General features: G+C 34.0%; 1 protein-coding gene and 1 long non-coding RNA gene across 5 annotated transcripts; one reads left to right on the forward strand and one right to left on the reverse strand.

Moving 5' to 3' along the window:
* Window positions 1-55: 55 nt before the first annotated feature.
* Window positions 56-21,089, reverse strand: LOC123711660 (protein PTCD3 homolog, mitochondrial). The gene is made up of 15 exons (XM_045664326.1): window positions 20,910-21,089; window positions 20,619-20,801; window positions 19,394-19,622; window positions 19,092-19,315; window positions 18,770-18,866; window positions 17,667-17,828; window positions 15,860-16,034; window positions 15,184-15,314; window positions 11,587-11,705; window positions 9,742-9,826; window positions 9,208-9,349; window positions 8,174-8,276; window positions 7,513-7,711; window positions 716-897; window positions 56-177 (listed from the first exon to the last, which is right to left on the reverse strand). Exons 1-15 carry the CDS (start codon window positions 20,933-20,935, stop codon window positions 108-110), a joined length of 2,127 nt encoding a protein of 708 aa, XP_045520282.1. The 5' UTR covers window positions 20,936-21,089; the 3' UTR covers window positions 56-107.
* Window positions 1,794-7,518, forward strand: LOC123711661. 4 transcript variants are annotated; one of them, XR_006754000.1, is made up of 5 exons: window positions 1,794-1,856; window positions 2,015-2,172; window positions 2,331-3,120; window positions 3,279-4,542; window positions 4,701-7,518. It is a non-coding gene; the product is annotated as an uncharacterized LOC123711661 (long non-coding RNA). The 4 variants fall into 4 exon arrangements; XR_006753998.1 differs by having other exon boundaries at window positions 1,813-2,172; window positions 3,279-4,068; window positions 4,227-4,542; XR_006753999.1 differs by having other exon boundaries at window positions 1,813-2,172; window positions 2,331-2,804; window positions 2,963-3,120.
* Window positions 21,090-21,977: the final 888 nt, after the last annotated feature.

The raw sequence follows: 21,977 nt of genomic DNA on the forward strand, positions 1-21,977 counted from the left end.
ATCTTGCATCAATAGAAAAAGTCCGTAGAACATGTATTTTAAATAAAAAATGATATACTGACTATTATTTTATTTCCAACTAAATTATTATTCACTAAAAACTAAATCTAATCACTGTCCGAAGAATCGCTATCACTGTCCGAACTCGAGGAATCCATGGATGCACCAGTTTTAGCTCTGAAAAGTATTAATACAAAAAAATATTTACAAAATGCATTTATTTTTTGCAAATTGCAAAAAATGCTTGAGTGGTGAAAGGATAAACATAGCGAATGTTCCATCATAATTCTATAAGAAGAATATCTAAGAATATTCGGCAGTGTTAAGCTACATAACTAGCAAACTACTAATAGGGCTACTTACTACTTATATACTTAAGATCTTTAGTGGATCCGATAGACGTCTTACATACGAAATAATCTAAATCATTCTCGATTCCACATGAACACACAAAACATTTCATCAAAATCTGTCCAGCTGTTCAGAACTTATTGTTTGCTGTATAAATAAATAACTAAGATATCGACTGCAGCTCCACCTGCCCGGCTGATTTGTAAATCTAAACCATGGACGCCACGTGATCGCATACAAAAAAATTAATTCAAATCGGCCCAGCCGTTTAAGGGTAGTTTAGTGACATACACACGTACAGTAGAATTATATATATAAGATATAGATTGACATTAATTTCTGTTAAATTAATCATGGTACTTACAGATGAAAAGCTTCTGCGATGACAAGGGCCGAAGGGTGCAATGAAGCTACAAGGGCAGATTTCGGCTCCTGCAGTAACGTCTGGACTTCATCAGTTGGTCTATTCAACATAACTCCAAGTGTCTCCACACATGCTTTCGTTGCTTCTTCAAAACCACACTCGGCAAGGTAGGTTAGTGCAGTCTGTGGAATACATTGAAATTTATGTATACAATCCGTAGTGCAATACAGATAACATCAACATACATAAAAAAAAGTCAAATTAAATAACTTAAAAAAAACTTCTGCTAAAAAAATCAATGTTCAAATATCTTCGCGTAGCAAAACCTGTTGTGTAAATAAAACAAAATATTAGAACAATACACTCACTTGGGGATTAGTTCCATTAGCAATCCAAGCAAGCCCAAGCATGTGGTTAGTAAATTGTAAGGTTTCGTTGGCCGCGTTAAGGAATTGCCAAGTGAGCCGTTAACTGGGTACGATGTGTAACGGCCTCACTCACAAGCAAGCCCAAACGCAATAATCACATTAAACACAATGTTTAATACACATTTCACATAGAGCGTTAGACTACCAGGAAGACTTTTGTAAGGGCATGCTCGGTGAGCCGTTACCTGGGCACGATGTATGACGGCCAATGCAACGGCTTACAAGCTATGTCCAAACAGGTTTGAAAATTTAATACATCACATTTTTGTACAAATATACATTTCACATAGAACGTTAGACTACTAGGATGAGTTTTGAAAGGGCATGCTTGGTGAGCCGTTACCTGGGCACGATGTATGACGGCCAATGCAACGGCTTACAAGCTATGTCCAAACAGGTTTGAAAATTTAATACATCACATTTTTGTACAAATATACATTTCACATAGAACGTTAGACTACTAGGATGAGTTTTGAAAGGGCATGCTCGGTGAGCCGTTACCTGGGCACGATGTATGACGGCCAATGCAACGGCTTACAAACTATGTCCAAACAGGTTTGAAAATTTAATACATCACATTTTTGTACAAATATACATTTCACATAGAGCGTTGGACTACCAGGAAGACTTTTGTAAGGACATGCTCGGAGAGCCGTTACCTGGGCACGATGTATGACGGCCAATGCAACGGCTTACAAGCTATGTCCAAACAGGTTTGATTACATATTACTTCACATTCTTACACAAATATACATTTCACATAGAACGTTAGACTACTAGGTTGAGTTTTGTAAGGGCATGCTCGGTGAGCCGCTACCTGGGCACGATGTATGACGGCCAATGCAACGGCTTACAAGCTATGTCCAAACAGGTTTGAAAATTTAATACATCACAATTTTGTACAAGTATATATTTCACATAGAACGTTAGACTACTAGGATGAGTTTTGCAAGGGCATGCTCGGTGAGCCGTTACCTGGGCACGATGTATGACGGCCAATGCAACGGCTTACAAGCTATGTCCAAACAGGTTTGATTACATATTAATTCACATTCTTACACAAATATACATTTCACATAGAACGTTAGACTACTAGGTTGAGTTTTGTAAGGGCATGCTCGGTGAGCCGCTACCTGGGCACGATGTATGACGGCCAATGCAACGGCTTACAAGCTATGTCCAAACAGGTTTGAAAATTTAATACATCACAATTTTGTACAAGTATATATTTCACATAGAACGTTAGACTACTAGGATGAGTTTTGCAAGGGCATGCTCGGTGAGCCGTTACCTGGGCACGATGTATGACGGCCAATGCAACGGCTTACAAGCAATGTCCAAACAGGTTTGAAAATTTAATACATCACAATTTTGTACAAGTATATATTTCACATAGAACGTTAGACTACTAGGATGAGTTTTGCAAGGGCATGCTCGGTGAGCCGCTACCTGGGCACGATGTATGACGGCCAATGCAACGGCTTACAAGCTATGTCCAAACAGGTTTGATTACATATTACTTCACATTCTTACACAAATATACATTTCACATAGAACGTTAGACTACTAGGATGAGTTTTGTAAGGGCATGCTCGGTGAGCCGCTACCTGGGCACGATGTATGACGGCCAATGCAACGGCTTACAAGCTATGTCCAAACAGGTTTGATTACATATTACTTCACATTCTTACACAAATATACATTTCACATAGAACGTTAGACTACTAGGATGAGTTTTGTAAGGGCATGCTCGGTGAGCCGCTACCTGGGCACGATGTATGACGGCCAATGCAACGGCTTACAAGCTATGTCCAAACAGGTTTGAAAATTTAATACATCACAATTTTGTACAAGTATATATTTCACATAGAACGTTAGACTACTAGGATGAGTTTTGCAAGGGCATGCTCGGTGAGCCGTTACCTGGGCACGATGTATGACGGCCAATGCAACGGCTTACAAGCTATGTCCAAACAGGTTTGATTACATATTAATTCACATTCTTACACAAATATACATTTCACATAGAACGTTAGACTACTAGGTTGAGTTTTGTAAGGGCATGCTCGGTGAGCCGCTACCTGGGCACGATGTATGACGGCCAATGCAACGGCTTACAAGCTATGTCCAAACAGGTTTGAAAATTTAATACATCACAATTTTGTACAAGTATATATTTCACATAGAACGTTAGACTACTAGGATGAGTTTTGCAAGGGCATGCTCGGTGAGCCGTTACCTGGGCACGATGTATGACGGCCAATGCAACGGCTTACAAGCAATGTCCAAACAGGTTTGAAAATTTAATACATCACAATTTTGTACAAGTATATATTTCACATAGAACGTTAGACTACTAGGATGAGTTTTGCAAGGGCATGCTCGGTGAGCCGCTACCTGGGCACGATGTATGACGGCCAATGCAACGGCTTACAAGCTATGTCCAAACAGGTTTGATTACATATTACTTCACATTCTTACACAAATATACATTTCACATAGAACGTTAGACTACTAGGATGAGTTTTGTAAGGGCATGCTCGGTGAGCCGCTACCTGGGCACGATGTATGACGGCCAATGCAACGGCTTACAAGCTATGTCCAAACAGGTTTGAAAATTTAATACATCACAATTTTGTACAAGTATATATTTCACATAGAACGTTAGACTACTAGGATGAGTTTTGCAAGGGCATGCTCGGTGAGCCGTTACCTGGGCACGATGTATGACGGCCAATGCAACGGCTTACAAGCTATGTCCAAACAGGTTTGATTACATATTACTTCACATTCTTACACAAATATACATTTCACATAGAACGTTAGACTACTAGGTTGAGTTTTGTAAGGGCATGCTCGGTGAGCCGCTACCTGGGCACGATGTATGACGGCCAATGCAACGGCTTACAAGCTATGTCCAAACAGGTTTGATTACATATTACTTCACATTCTTACACAAATATACATTTCACATAGAACGTTAGACTACTAGGTTGAGTTTTGTAAGGGCATGCTCGGTGAGCCGCTACCTGGGCACGATGTATGACGGCCAATGCAACGGCTTACAAGCAATGTTCAAACAGGTTTGAAAATTTAATACATCACAATTTTGTACAAGTATATATTTCACATAGAACGTTAGACTACTAGGATGAGTTTTGCAAGGGCATGCTCGGTGAACCGCTACCTGGGCACGATGTATGACGGCCAATGCAACGGCTTACAAGCTATGTCCAAACAGGTTTGATTACATATTACTTCACATTCTTACACAAATATACATTTCACATAGAACGTTAGACTACTAGGTTGAGTTTTGTAAGGGCATGCTCGGTGAGCCGCTACCTGGGCACGATGTATGACGGCCAATGCAACGGCTTACAAGCTATGTCCAAACAGGTTTGATTACATATTACTTCACATTCTTACACAAATATACATTTCACATAGAACGTTAGACTACTAGGTTGAGTTTTGTAAGGGCATGCTCGGTGAGCCGCTACCTGGGCACGATGTATGACAGCCAATGCAACGGCTTACAAGCTATGTCCAAACAGGTTTGAAAATTTAATACATCACAATTTTGTACAAGTATACATTTCACATAGAACGTTAGACTACTAGGATGAGTTTTGCAAGGGCATGCTCGGTGAGCCGTTACCTGGGCACGATGTATGACGGCCAATGCAACGGCTTACAAGCTATGTCCAAACAGGTTTGATTATACAATACATCACATTTTTACACAAATATACATTTCACATAGAACGTTAGACTACTAGGATGAGTTTTGTAAGGGCATGCTCGGTGAGCCGTTACCTGGGCACGATGTATGACGGCCAATGCAACGGCTTACAAGCTATGTCCAAACAGGTTTGAAAATTTAATACATCATATTTTTGTACAAGTATATATTTCACATAGAACGTTAGACTACTAGGATGAGTTTTGCAAGGGCATGCTCGGTGAGCCGTTACCTGGGCACGATGTATGACGGCCAATGCAACGGCTTACAAGCTATGTCCAAACAGGTTTGATTATATAACATATCACATTTTTTACAAGTACACGTTTCACATAGAACGTTAGACTACTAGGAGAAGTTTTGTATGGGAATGCTCGACGAGGCCTTTAAAGTTAGCTCATTACATAAAACCGAAAATTATCTTTAATTACAATGCATTTCGATCTCTGCATGTCGAGTCTATCTATATCAGCGGTAGCGTTAGCACCATAAACTAACAATGTTACAACACTGTCAGTTTACTAATATACAACTTTCATTACTAGGAAAAGAGATTATGCTAATTCCAACGCTGAGAAACATAGAACCCAAATCATAAAATAACTAAAACATGCATGGTATCGAAATGTCACATTTATTATTTCTAATATCCAGAGTGTGGTTACATGTTTAGTAATATAATACATCAGGTCTTATACAAATATACATTTAACTTAGAACGTTAGAACACTAGGATGAGTTTTGTAAGGGCATGCTCGGTGGGCCGTTACCTGGGCACGATGTATGACGGCCAATGCAATGGCTAACGAGCTATGTCCGAACACGTTTTGTAACTTAATACATCACATTTTTATACAAATATACATTTTACATAGAACATTAGAACACTAGGATGAGTTTTGTAAGGGCATGCTCGGTGGGCCGTTACCAGGGCACGATGTATGACGGCCAATGCAATGGCTAACGAGCTATGTCCGAACACGTTTTGTAACTTAATACATCACATTTTTGTACAAATATACATTTTACATAGAACACTAGGATGAGTTTTGTAAGGGCATGCTCGGTGGGCCGTTACCTGGGCACGATGTATGACGGCCAATGCAATGGCTAACGAGCTATGTCCGAACACGTTTTATAACTTTAATACATCAGATTTTATGCAAATATACATTTTACATAGAACATAAGAACACTAGGATGAGTTTTGTAAAGGCATGCTCGGTGGGCCGTTACCTGGGCACGATGTATTACGGCCAATGCAATGGCTAACGAGCTATGTCCGAACACGTTTTATAACTTTAATACATCAGATTTTATGCAAATATACATTTTACATAGAACATTAGAACACTAGGATGAGTTTTGTAAGGGCATGCTCGGTGGGCCGTTACCTGGGCACGATGTATTACGGCCAATGCAATGGCTAACGAGCTATGTCCGAACACGTTTTATAACTTTAATACATCAGATTTTATGCAAATATACATTTTACATAGAACATTAGAACACTAGGATGAGTTTTGTAAGGGCATGCTCGGTGGGCCGTTACCTGGGCACGATGTATTACGGCCAATGCAATGGCTAACGAGCTATGTCCGAACACGTTTTATAACTTTAATACATCAGATTTTATGCAAATATACATTTTACATAGAACATTAGAACACTAGGATGAGTTTTGTAAGGGCATGCTCGGTGGGCCGTTACCTGGGCACGATGTATTACGGCCAATGCAATGGCTAACGAGCTATGTCCGAACACGTTTTATAACTTTAATACATCAGATTTTATGCAAATATACATTTTACATAGAACATTAGAACACTAGGATGAGTTTTGTAAGGGCATGCTCGGTGGGCCGTTACCTGGGCACGATGTATTACGGCCAATGCAATGGCTAACGAGCTATGTCCGAACACGTTTTATAACTTTAATACATCAGATTTTATGCAAATATACATTTTACATAGAACATTAGAACACTAGGATGAGTTTTGTAAGGGCATGCTCGGTGGGCCGTTACCTGGGCACGATGTATTACGGCCAATGCAATGGCTAACGAGCTATGCCCCAACTTATAATTATTACAAATACGATGAATCATTAACAAACTACATTCAACAGATTAAAATAGATACATTTATTAATAATTTACTCAATATATGTGAAAAGGAATATTTTGGAGTGTCTTTTGCAGTTAACTGAATCTTTAGTGGAATTGTAGTTAAAACGAACCTGACGAGGCATTGCACCGGCTCCGTGGAAACCGACGCAATGCCTCGCCAAGCACGTCTCAACTGTGGAATATGTTTCTATATTCATAATGAAAAAGTACACAAAAGTTGGCAGGAGAAGTCGCAATATTAAAAGCAAATCGCAAACGCACGCAAATGGTTTTATTAATTGAAAATTGTACAGTAGCAACCCTGCGGATACTTCACAGGCTGTATCTAAGAGACATAAACCTGTATCTAGTTACCTGTAATCCAACCAGCATTTATCAAAAAAGCGTTACTTTAGCAACGTTCGGTACATATTTTCAGTCTTACCTTCGGGAGTTAAAACCTTAACGCAATGGCTACGATTTCTTATTTCTAACATGAAAAATATTATATACTTACAGCTGCGATGCCCGGTTTTCCGATGTTAGCAGCCTTTTTCGCGACCGACGCCAATATTTCAGGTTTATCCGGTACGCCAACGGCCTGCTCCGATCGAAGCCTTCCCAAAGCCTCTCCAACAACCTCCCAGCTGGGATCGGCTTTATCGTTTACGTCAGCACACAAATCTATTATATTCGCTAAAGCCGTTGCTGATAACCTGTTAAACGTATAACGATGTACACGGCGCAGCCATCTTAGATGTTCAATCCTCTTAACCAAAGAGCGCCGTTCAACTAGCGGCTTTATCATAACTGATAACTTTATGATCTCGAAACAAAACTCTTTAAACTGTCAATATGTAGTCGGCAAACCACAACATGTGTTTTTCAAAGTTGAATGAAAAACAACAAATGCAAGAGTGCGGTGACAAAAATACATTATTATTGTCATTTAGCTGTGATTAAAGCAATTTAATTTTTAAAGAAATTTTTTTTGGGAATTCAACGGCTGATTTGAGGTTACGACATAGATCAAGCCCGTGAATTACATATTAAATTAAAAATTGTAATTGATATGTTTTGTAAGTTCCAGATAATTTTGGTTATACTTATTAATTATATTTTATATTTCCTGACATGGAATTCCTGATAAACGAAACAATTATTAAACATGTAATTACTGTTGTGTGGGTGTCCTTCTATTTTCATTCTGTTCTTCAATCAATTGTCCAAACTTTAGCATATCCGCTGCGGCGTTTCGGATTTTCTCTTTGATTTCATCATCTGCAAAAAAAAATTTAATTATTTAAGCGTTTTTTTCTTAAGGCAGTTTTGCGGTGCGACAAAAACTACATAGTGATGTAGAACCAGTTGCCCACAGTACTATTTTCGAACTAATTCGACTTGGGGACCTACTACCCGACTAATTGACTTTGGAATTCAAGAAAAAAGTGTACCAATACGACTTGGGGTACTTCAAGAAAAAAAGCGTACCAATACGACTTGGGGTACTTCAAGAAAAAAGCGTACCAATACGACTTAGGGTACTTCAAGAAAAGATCGTACGAATTCCTTAAAGACGGGCAACGCACTTGCTAGTCTTCTGACATAGCGAGTGTCCATGGGCAGCGGTATCACTATCACTGTTCTATAATAAAAAAAACGTAATCCCAACATTGTGAACTCACCCCTTTTTCTGTCCTATGTGTATATATTTCCACACACAAATACACATCCCGAAAGCACGTGTGGTTCCGAAACCGTGTCAAGATTCTCCAAAAATTGCGTGACGTAATAGTTGAACGCTCCCTTACGTGGGTAAAGTGCGAGCATCAAAGACACTAATAATTATCTTATAGTATTTTATTTAGATTTATTTACATTATAATTATAAATACCACTTAAGCTTAAATATATATACATACATATATGTTTATCTACGGAAACTGGTCTCGCTATAAGTGCGTTATTGATGGATGTTCCTATACTCTATATATATCGCTTGCCCCGAGAACAATGTATATATCGTGGAATAGGAAACAAATAGCTTTCATTTCATATATATATTTGTATATGTGTAGTTACCATGAAAAATATATTTTGCTTTTACGACATTGACAGCTATATATTGGAATCGTAAATTTGATTACGTGATTTTTCTATTACCCCATATTATTTTTAGTTAAAATAAATATTTACAATAGATTTCACATACCTTGGTAAGTATAGCATTGGCAGAGTGCATTCAGTAATTGTTCAACAATTTTAATTCTTTTCGCGAGACCAAATACAACAAGTTGGGACCAAACTTCGGCGAGTCTATCACCAGCCCCAGCTACTTCCAATGTATTTATTATCTGAAAAAAAAAATACTTAAAAAATCGAAATAGGAAAAAATTACGCCTCCAAAATTACCCTCCAAAACGAATAATCCAATATTGATGAAAGTTGGACTAATTACTAATCATGACTTTTCGTTTCCAACGAATGTCTCAGCAAACATACACAAAATGTATCATCAAATTTACTTTAATATTATCATATCACATATATTAATTATATGTGCAGGTATTATTTTTTACTATCCATACTAGATCCCTGAAAGCTTTTTATCGACAAGTTCGTTTTAGTTGTTTTGTATATGTTAAGGTGACGAAGTGTAACTGAATTAACTGATTTCCCTTATTGGTTAAAATATTATGTGATCAAAAACCATTATATCGCGATAAACATGCGTATGCGCACTCACCTCTTCCATAACAGATGGCTCTGGCACATATATGTTTGGTATTAACATATCCAACAACTGTGCCGTTTTCTCGAATGGGGCGTGTCTGAAAATTAATTTTCTTAAGATCTAGTCTAAAAACATTTTGCAAATATTTCAATTTTATTTTATTTTATGGAATGTTAAAAATATATCAAATTAATACTTTTTAGTTTACTAGCTACACCTAGTTGTATATATATAAGACCGCTTTCTAGGTCTAGGCATACAACCCAATAAAAATTAATTGTGTGTGTGTACACTTGTAGTTTTAATACGGTAGCTAACAACAGATCCAGATAGTTCAGGAAGGCTTTTACCAAAAGTGGTCCATACTGCAGAACACAGAAACGGAAATAACTAAATTACAAAACTAACAACAACTTGATATGTATTTTTTATCGGTATCGAATTAAAGTGTCTTTATAATTATTATTTTATATTGATATAATTAGTGCAAAAGCGCTAATTAAAGCTTTATGATGGCGCATGTACATAGTACCGGTGACCTGTTAAAGTTACACTGCCATAAGGACTAAACTTTTGTAAATTAGTTTTGTTCATCAAATATTAATTATTTTTATTTCTATAAATTTATTTATTTCGTAACCTACAGCTAACATAAATTAAATACAACAAAAGCAATTATAATAAATATAGAAGATATATATATACAAACATATGCAAAAGGAGAAATCTAAATGTGATTATTGATCCTTTTTTATAGAGTTTTTAATACATACGTTTACAACGTAATACCTAAATTGCAGTAAATCTAGGCACTTTACAACATTTTTTTTTTATTGATCACCCCACCACCGAATATATTAAGCTAAGGATTAGTAAGCTAAGCTAAGTGTTTATTTTGTAAGCGCGAATAATTCAAATGAGAGGTGTCTGAACTCCTAGGTTGGTTTTTACAGAAGGAATTTGGAAAATTGTGCTGATTTTGAACCATGGGAATAAGGGACGAGAGTGTGAATGTTTTGTAAGAGATTACTGTTCTGTATTTGAAAATTTAAGTACAGTGTAAACTCCATGAACGTCTCTCGATTTAACGACGAACTCCCTAAAGGCGTCAAAATCAATTGGCTTTGGTTGGTTTAGCTTCTTTTCCATACAATGATACATTCTACATAGCACTCACATCCACTCTCAATAAGGACAATTATTGTGTATTATAGTAATTTTTAAGTTGTTAAACTTAGTTAAACGACGCAGCTGTGCACGTTCTTTTGTTTACAAATTGGGATTGCTTGCACGTGTAGACTGTTGTTGACCATGATTAATAAGTAAGAGTCATGAATACGTTTTTCTACTCTTCATTTAACGAAAACTCTCGATAACGCCTTAAAATGCAGTCCATTCAGTGTCATTTTTTTTTTATAAAACAGGGGGCAAACGGGCAGGAGGCTCACCTGTTTTTAAATGATACCGTCGCCCATGGACATTCTCAATGCCAGAGGGTTCGCGAGTGCGTTGCCGGCCTTTTAAGAACTTATACGCTCGTTTCTTGAAGGATCCTAAGTCAAATTGGTTCGGAAATACTTTAGTGAAGAGTTTACACTGTATTTGTATATTTTAATTATTTATTAACTAATTAACCATAAATTTAGCTTTTACTGTTTTATTATTATTATTTTTAGTTAGTATATTTGTAGTGTTACATCCCTGTATGTTTTTTGTAATTTATTATGCCCTTAAAGGTTGTTTTTTTTAATTTTTCCATACTAAAGCCTGAAATAAATCGTCATCTTAGCCCACCCGTTGCCTAGCTTATGAATCTGTACATCTATGTTTAAGGTAACGAAATAAATAAATAAATACCTGCATGTCACCGTGACCAAATGCCTATAATAAATACTTTCTTTATACGCGTCTCCTACCAACTTGTAGTTATCATCTTTCATTAGTAATGCGTGTACACGCTCGGCAAGATTTATGTCCTGTGAAAAAAAAAACAAATTAATTTATTTTAAAAAAAATTGAAGTTTTCTCTTGTACATTGCTATTTTTGTTTTAAATTGGTATGCGATGTCCTTCCAAGGGGAAGTTGGAGAAATGACCTGAAACAGGTGAATATAGAAGCGTTAGTGAGCAAATGGATAATGTAATAGAGGCTTTTGGAAAAAACTAGAAGAGGCTTTTACCCGTGGTCCCTCCACGAAGGAAGTTAAGATTCCGAGTAATAAGAAAATAATGTTTATAACAAATAAAAACTTTATATTCAACATTTGTAAATATTGTAAATAAACCGGCTTTATTATTATAATCGCTTACTTATAAAAAATTGTATCCTACCCTCACATAATTAAAAAAAAAACTCCCACTTATACATTTATACTACGAGCGGTCTTCCCTGATTGATTCGGGCCTGATCCTACCGTCACATTATTTTTAAATAAATTAATTCTCATTTATACCACAACCGGTCGGGCCTGATTTCATTTAAAAATATTTTGGAAATAAACAAAATTTTGTATCCTACCGTCACATTATTTTTAAATAAATTAATTCTCATTTATACCACAAGCGGTCGGGCCTGATTTCACTTAATAATATTTTGGAAATAAACAAAATTTTGTATCCTACCGTCACATTATTTTTAAATAAATTAATTCTCATTTATACCACAAGCGGTCGTGACTTAATTTATAAATATTTTGGAAATAAACAAAATTTTGTATCCTACCGTCACATTATTTTTAAATAAATTAATTCTCATTTATACCACAAGCGGTCGTGATTTAATTTATAAATATTTTGGAAATAAACAAAATTTTGTATCCTACCGTCACATTATTTTTAAATAAATTAATTCTCATTTATACCACAAGCGGTCGGGCCTGATTTCATTTAAAAATATTTTGGAAATAAACAAAATTTTGTATCCTACCGTCACATTATTTTTAAATAAATTAATTCTCATTTATACCACAAGCGGTCGTGACTTAATTTATAAATATTTTGGAAATAAACAAAATTTTGTATCCTACCGTCACTTTATTTTTAAATAAATTAATTCTCATTTATACCACAAGCGGTCGTGACTTAATTTATAAATATTTTGGAAATAAACAAAATTTTGTATCCTACCGTCACATTATTTTTAAATAAATTAATTCTCATTTATACCACAAGCGGTCGTGATTTAATTTATAAATATTTTGGAAATAAACAAAATTTTGTATCCTACCGTCACATTATTTTTAAATAAATTAATTCTCATTTATACCACAAGCGGTCGGGCCTGATTTCATTTAAAAATATTTTGGAAATAAACAAAATTTTGTATCCTACCGTCACATTATTTTTAAATAAATTAATTCTCATTTATACCACAAGCGGTCGTGACTTAATTTATAAATATTTTGGAAATAAACAAAATTTTGTATCCTACCGTCACATTATTTTTAAATAAATTAATTCTCATTTATACCACAAGCGGTCGTGATTTCATTTAAAAATATTTTGGAAATAAACAAAATTTTGTATCCTACCGTCACATTATTTTTAAATAAATTAATTCTCATTTATACCACAAGCGGTCGGGCCTGATTTCATTTAATAATATTTTGGAAATAAACAAAATTTTGTATCCTACCGTCACATTATTTTTAAATAAATTAATTCTCATTTATACCACAAGCGGTCGTGACTTAATTTATAAATATTTTGGAAATAAACAAAATTTTGTATCCTACCGTCACATTATTTTTAAATAAATTAATTCTCATTTATACCACAAGCGGTCGTGACTTAATTTATAAATATTTTGGAAATAAACAAAATTTTGTATCCTACCGTCACATTATTTTTAAATAAATTAATTCTCATTTATACCACAAGCGGTCGGGCCTGATTTCATTTAAAAATATTTTGGAAATAAACAAAATTTTGTATCCTACCGTCACATTATTTTTAAATAAATTAATTCTCATTTATACCACAAGCGGTCGTGACTTAATTTATAAATATTTTGGAAATAAACAAAATTTTGTATCCTACCGTCACATTATTTTTAAATAAATTAATTCTCATTTATACCACAAGCGGGCGTGACTTAATTTATAAATATTTTGGAAATAAACAAAATTTTGTATCCTACCGTCACATTATTTTTAAATAAATTAATTCTCATTTATACCACAAGCGGTCGGGCCTGATTTCATTTAAAAATATTTTGGAAATAAACAAAATGTTGTATCCTACCGTCACATTATTTTTAAATAAATTAATTCTCATTTATACCACAAGCGGTCGGGCCTGATTTCATTTATAAATATTTTGAGAATAAACACAATTTTTTATCCTACCGTCACATTATTTTTAAATAAATTAATTCTCATTTATACCACAAGCGGTCGTGACTTAATTTATAAATATTTTGGAAATAAACAAAATTTTGTATCCTACCGTCACTTTATTTTTAAATAAATTAATTCTCATTTATACCACAAGCGGTCGTGACTTAATTTATAAATATTTTGGAAATAAACAAAATTTTGTATCCTACCGTCACATTATTTTTAAATAAATTAATTCTCATTTATACCACAAGCGGTCGTGACTTAATTTATAAATATTTTGGAAATAAACAAAATTTTGTATCCTACCGTCACATTATTTTTAAATAAATTAATTCTCATTTATACCACAAGCGGTCGTGACTTAATTTATAAATATTTTGGAAATAAACAAAATTTTGTATCCTACCGTCACATTATTTTTAAATAAATTAATTCTCATTTATACCACAAGCGGTCGGGCCTGATTTCATTTAAAAATATTTTGGAAATAAACAAAATTTTGTATCCTACCGTCACATTATTTTTAAATAAATTAATTCTCATTTATACCACAAGCGGTCGTGACTTAATTTATAAATATTTTGGAAATAAACAAAATTTTGTATCCTACCGTCACATTATTTTTAAATAAATTAATTCTCATTTATACCACAAGCGGTCGGGCCTGATTTCATTTAAAAATATTTTGGAAATAAACAAAATTTTGTATCCTACCGTCACATTATTTTTAAATAAATTAATTCTCATTTATACCACAAGCGGTCGGGCCTGATTTCATTTAAAAATATTTTGGAAATAAACAAAATTTTGTATCCTACCCTCACATTATTTTTACATAAATTAAATATTAATTCTCATTTATACCACAAGCGGTCGGGCGTGATTTAATTTATAAATATTACGAGGATAAAAAACATCCTACATAATGGGAGTAACTATATATTTTACAGGAAAAGTAGAAATCTAATAGGAAATAATTATTTTAATCGCCTCCAGCTTTAGGACAAAAATAGATTTTTTTCCTTTTTAGTAGACTAAATGAATGTATTAAGTTCATTAAGTGCGGCCCTTGAAGTCATAGGTTCAATCCCCCGCTGCATTATTATAAATTTACCTGTAAATGGTCGCTACACACTCCTATAGCCGTGATGAAGAAATGTGTATCCATAGCATCTGATGCCTCCAAACATTCTCTATTTTCTAAATCAGTCAATATAGATGTCAATATGTCTATGCGCTGTCCACCTGCAAGAAGGTTTTATTTATTTATTTAAGAGTTCAATAATAGTCCACAGGTTCCAAAATAAAAAATATAGCCAAAGTCATACGAATAACATTATATACTAACCAAGACAATTGTACTAATAATTTACTTGCTGTGTGTGTGTGACTTTTTTATTTGATCTTACAAATAAATTGGTATTGCTTCTTTGGCTACAACCTTTTAGGTCTTAGCCTAAGATTTCTGTATCTGTTCCGTCATCATTTTTGAAAAAAATATGTGAATTTTAAATCCTTGCATTCAGTAATATTTACAAAAAAAAACCATAAAAACAACGTCAACAAACACAAGAATTTTAATTTCTTACATGTCAAAGTGTTGTCAACACTGGAATGACAGTAACACTGTATGCATTAACTCTCGTGATTTTGACAAATGAAAACTCGCATAGACAAAGGTCACAGATAAAGAAAGCTCGCGGTGACAACAGGAGGAGAAATTAAGATGACTGGTGGACGCCACCACATTCAACTTAACATTCAATTTAGAGTTATTTAATATAACTTACGTTCTTTACAGAATAAACACAACATGTAGTAATAAGCGGAAAGGCTCGGCTGAATCTTCAATTCTTTGAATTCTGCCATTATTTGTAATGCAATCGTTTGCAATATTTGTCCTCCACCCCAAGCAGATATTGAACGTAAGCACGCTGTTAACGTATCTGCGTTTGGCGAGATACCCTAAAAAAATTGTGATATAGTATATGCACCTACAATGTATGCCTACAATCACTACGACACACATTGACGTCATACCCTGAAACGCTTTAGCAAAAATATTCCGACCGATAAAGATATATATCGACCTTAGACACTGGGACCTTTGTAGTCAGAGGTTAGCCTGGTCGAGGATCGTCCCTTTATTACACTTTTCAAGTTTCGGCTCATCATCAAAGATCCGCAAACAATATTTTGCCTAATGACTTTTAGCAGCATTCATATAAAGTTTGGTACTAACGGCATAAGGGAAAACTAACACTGACGTGAGTGTACGACCCAAGTACGGATATTCTGACAAAAGTACAATAGTCTTCCTTCAAAACAGTAATGTTTTAGAAGTTTTAATACTCTTGGCTCTATCAAGAATCTCGGACCACATAAGCGGCATGTGTATCAAGTGACCTCTATTGACGTTCTCCAAGCGCAAGTGCTTAAAAAATAGTACAATGTGCAATTGTATACAAAATTAACAGATGAATGAATGTTGGCCTCTTTGTGAAGTCACAAATATTATTTTAAACGATTTAACAAGATCGTACAAATATTAAGCTTTTTCTCTTTAACCACTTTCTTAAGAGCAAAACATTCACAATCGGTTCAAAACTATATAGATTCACTAACAATAAGCTGTATGCTAAAACGGAAAGTATTCTTCTTGTGCAACAGTAGTTTCATAATAAAATTGTAAGTGTTATGTAGAAATTTATGTCAAATGACTAGCTTTCCACGACACAGGGAATCCTAGCGGCTCACTTTCTCTTTTAACTCAAAAGGATTATGTGTAATAAAGCTTTTTATTTATTTCTTTCTAAACGCTTTTAAGTAATCAAATTATTTTTAGCTGCTGGCTGCGACCGTGCAGTTTTAAACTCAAACATTTGATTCAAGCGTTCGTCCTTGTAATAATATTTTTTTACTTGTAGGAAGAAATATCATGAACTGGCCAATACAGCTATTTTAAAAATAAAATAAATCAGTGGCGCAACCACCTTTTTAGGTCTGGCTCGCAGATTTCTGTAGTATCATGAGTATTTGTCAATCTAATAGGCAAGTAGGTGATGGCAGGCTTTTTGGTTATAAGGCAAGCCAGTTCCCTCGATATATTTTTCTTCACTGTTAAATACGCACATAGAAATAAATCCATTGGTGCACACCTATTATACAAACGTAAAAATGAAGGAACAGTTGTTATTAAAGACAGCATTGAATACTGTTGTATATTTATTCTTACCAATAAGGAAACAAACTAAAATTATAGACATAAAATATCGAATCGAACAACTAAGATGCAAATGGGCTGGACTTTGATAAGAAGTTATGGAATGGTGCCCTAGACATAAAACGTAGATGGAAAGATGATAACAAAAATATGGCAGGAGTGACATGGACTACGAAAGCAAGAGATAGATCTTTGTGGAGAACACTTGGGGAGGCCTATGCTGAAAATCAAGACGGTCAAGAAACCGGTGTCTAATAGGAAATAAAAAGATAATATTTACATTTACTTTACTTTCGTTAATAACTCAATAGAAATATGATAAAATGTAACTTACAAGATTGTCAATAAAGGCTATATTTGTTTATTAATCTTACCTGGTCACTCATTTCAGTTAGAAGTCCCTTTAACGCCTCTATACGTAAGGCCGTGCCTTCTTTAAGAAAACCGACACAACTGAGTAGGGAATTATAAACTCCGGTAGACAAGGGAACACCTTTTTCTATCGCCTCTTGAGCGAATGCATGCGCTCGCTCAGCCTAAAATAAGTCAAATAAGTTGCCATCAGTTATAAAAGGAGAACAAAGTTATGCCCGGTTAAAAAAAGCTACTAAAATCTCACACTAATAATACATACAAATAAGTGCTTACAAAAATATACAAACACATATATATGTATGTATATACTAACAAAAACAAACTAACACAACCTATGTAGATAAAGTATACAACCTCTAAAGTTAAAATATACATTCGTAATTACTTAAATTAAACAAAACAAATAAAATCCAATACTTAAAATGCTTTATATACCATGTATTTATACCCAAAACATATAAATATAACAATAAAACTAAAAATAAAATAAATATATGCCATCAATGCCACATATAGTAAAAAATCAAATTCGAACAATGTTCTATGTTTTGCTTAGTTGAATGATCGAGTTTATTATTACTACCCACATTTTTGTTGCTGTTTTATGTTATTTTATATACCTACATCTGTGCGCCCTAATTATTAATCTTAGTGTTATATATTGTTTCTCAGTAAGCGAATTATGTATGGAATTCTTATGAGAAATAAATTTAATCTTAAACCGTAAAATAAAAATCAAATTATTTATTTGTTCACACTTCAGTACCTTTTACAAAATACATATGAAAAAAAAACACATGTTACATATGTAATTAGGCAACGGGCGGCCTTATCTCTAGCAAGCACTTTCTTCTAGGCAACCCTTAATGGAACAATAAACACCTACAGAGGAGTAAAGTACAGAAGAGCATAATTATAACAAAAAAGGACACAAGTAACATGCAATACTAGCGATAACTAAAATAAAGTTAAATCTAAAAAATAACAAAAAAATATAAAATAATATATATATATATATATACTAACTATTACTAGGCAGAAGAAAAATGATCAAAAACCAATATATATCAGATCAAGTAAATATTATATGAAAAAAAATTACCTGATAATATTTTGCCATTCCTTGAATGAGAGTGCAATAAGCTTCAGGTGTTTTCGGATCCATTGAAGCAAAGATCTTGTCGGCAAGCCCACCTAACCTTAAGAAATAGTACAAATTACAACCGGATGAAGGTGAAATAACAACAAAACTGAAGAAACTTTTTATTGCATTAGTAATTATTTGATGTAAATAATAACATCCGATATTTGTTATTCGGCCAAACATGTAGACGGATTTAAAATATTATAACAGTATCCAGCTTGATGAGTCTTGGTGTCTAGGCAAACATCAATTTCATATATATGAATTATTGTATACTAACTTCCATGTGGCAGCTTGTCGTTCTCTTGTAGCTGCAGCAAACCACCTTTCCTCCAACCATTCAGCCCCAATGGGTTCTTTTTCATTATAAAAACATAATAATTGAAGCAGTGACAGTTTCAGTTCATCATTAACACCCTCCGATGCTGCTAAGAGTTGGTATACTTTTATAGCATCATCTAGAAGGGCATTGTTTATTGTGTATAAAAGATCTTCTTCAGTGACCTGTCCATGAAATATTTAAGTAAATAATAAAAAAATTGTTCACAAAAAAGAAAGTTTTGTTTTTAAGTAAGATTCTACCTTGCTTTCATCATTATAAATTGGTCTTGGAGTAAATGCATCAATATGTGGGTCGGCATTAAAATATGGAGTCTTCATTTTCATTGGGGGATCCCATTCTCGAGTAGTAAATAAATGTGCTTGTTCATCCCTTATCCAGGTGGCAGCTTTACGTCCTGCCTCAGCAGATAGTGCATATGCTCGCTTTCGATAATTGGACTGAGGTATGAGGAAAGGGTCGTCATGATACCTAAAATATTTATTTTTTATTATCTTCTTTTAATATTGGTATATTTTGTCTTTAGTATTTAAATTTTTGTGTAACAAGGAACAAAGATATATACGGATTGCTCTTTGTAGGTTCCATAGGGCATGAAATATTTTTGGAACAGAGATATATGGATTGGTTTTTGTAGGCTTCATAGGCCATGAAAATTTTTTTTTTAACTTTAAGAAAATTTTATCACCCGCCTAGTTATTACCCAGGGTAATTCAAAGCTACCCCTAATATTAAAAAAATATAATATAATATAAGTAATTCAAAAATTATTTTGCTACTCTTTCAAATTATAGGGAATGTGGAAAACCATTAATAACAGACAATATTAAAATCCAGACCAATAAATAGACTTAGAACTAATTGTATCTCGTACAATATGGATTCTTGTCCATTAATATTAAAAGTACAAAAAGTAGTTAGTCTAGGTTTAGTACTTTTGGATAGTAGAAATAAAAGGGATTCACAAATTTCACCTTGGGCCAAACAATGTCCTTGTTCTTGTCCTTTATTCTTTAATTATTTTTGAAAATTATTAAAACACTTTTAGGCTTTGGGATTTGGACACAAAGGACCCTTGTTATTGTATTTTAATTATTTCATAAAGATTCTTTAGTATGAAATCAAAGATGTTTCAATAGCCTTATTGAATAATCTAAATATAGAATCAACAAGTGGATGAGATTATGAGAATAGACATTTCCCAAATTTTTTCAGTTAGTTTTTAAAGGAATTGATTTCCTTTTAATCATATATTGAATAAGAATTTTAGAAAATACTTATCAAATGGTAAAGATAGGAAGACATATTTGGACCACACCCAGTTAGGGAACAAAGGATTTATGAAGAAACAGGTACAAATATTTTAAAATTTAGTATTTTTGTTGTCTCCACTTCAATTTTAAAGCCAAAGATACAACAACAGTAAAATGAAAAAAATTAAAAAGCAAATTGAAATAAAAAACTTACTTGTAATGAGGAGCTGTAGGATCGACACCGACCGTGGCAGCCAACGCCTGCAGTATGTCGGTAGGAGACCGGGATATGCGCAATGGCGGTGAAATACCGTCTATTGATTTTCTACCTACAGGTAGCTTGTGGCCCTCCAATGACGATAAAGCTCGACAGACATGTGCAAGTCTCGCCCACTGTCTGTTATAACAAGATGTATATAGCCAAAAATCAATAATCTGAACATATCATCAATCTAAGTATACTAAATATTTCCTCGGATTCTCATTAGAACAGAAACTTACATACCTTTGAATTGGAATGGTTGAATACATAGCGGTTCGAGTTTATTAATACTAAGCTTATTTAAATAATCTATGAGATTGTTTCACTGCATATATTAACCACAAAACAAATTTTAAACTAAATAAGTGTATTACATATACAGCTTAATCAACATAACCAAAAAATCTATGTTTTGGATTATGAAAATTGGAATCAGATGTCTTTGACACATGAAAATTGACAGTGAAAATGAGAACTGACACTGACAAATATGAAATAACCTTTATGTCTTGATAGATTTAATTGTCAGTGTCAGCTTAAATCAAGTAGAGCCTATAGATATTATTTTCAATGTATGTATTCAATATTTTATATTAACTAAGAGAAAATAGAATAGCGGAGAATACCGCCTTAATTTCTTTTATTTTCCACGCCACCCTTAGGGTGAAAAAAAAGAAGTAGACAGACAGACATATATGAAACATTTTGGCGTGTTTGTGGCAATAATTAGCAGAAGTGTCTTTGAATAAACAAGTATTATTATTTATTATAATATATGAACGCTTTTGGAAATAATTGGTTGGAGAAAATTTTTCTACGTATTTTTTACGAAAATTCACAACATTTCTTAATATACTAGTTGTTTATTTACATTTAACTAAAGTATGTAGGTACCATTTTGTTTCATAACTTTTTGCCATCTTATAGGTAGGGACATGATCCCATTGATATTAGAATTTGGAGCTTCTGATCAAAATTACATTAAATTATACCGCGACAATTGGTTTTGGCAGTCTTCTCATGATGTTAACCTGACACTGCCTAAAGAATTCTGAAGAGACCGAAACAGGTGGAAATGTTAAGGTTAGGACTATACGGCGGATGCATTAACACCTCCCAGCTAAGCTCTGTTAATTTTTGCTGAGTTGCTAAAGTTGTGTGACGTCTAGGCGTTATCATGATGAAACACCACACTCCTTCTGTTGATTAATTACGGCCGCTTTCTCTCAACTTCACAGTTCAGAATCGATGGTTCTGCATTGTGGTAACAGCGTATAATGAATAATGCAACACATACAGTATCACCTTGTT

Source organism: Pieris brassicae, chromosome 7, assembly GCF_905147105.1.
Source record: "Pieris brassicae chromosome 7, ilPieBrab1.1, whole genome shotgun sequence".
NCBI classification, from domain to species: Eukaryota; Metazoa; Arthropoda; class Insecta; order Lepidoptera; family Pieridae; genus Pieris; species Pieris brassicae.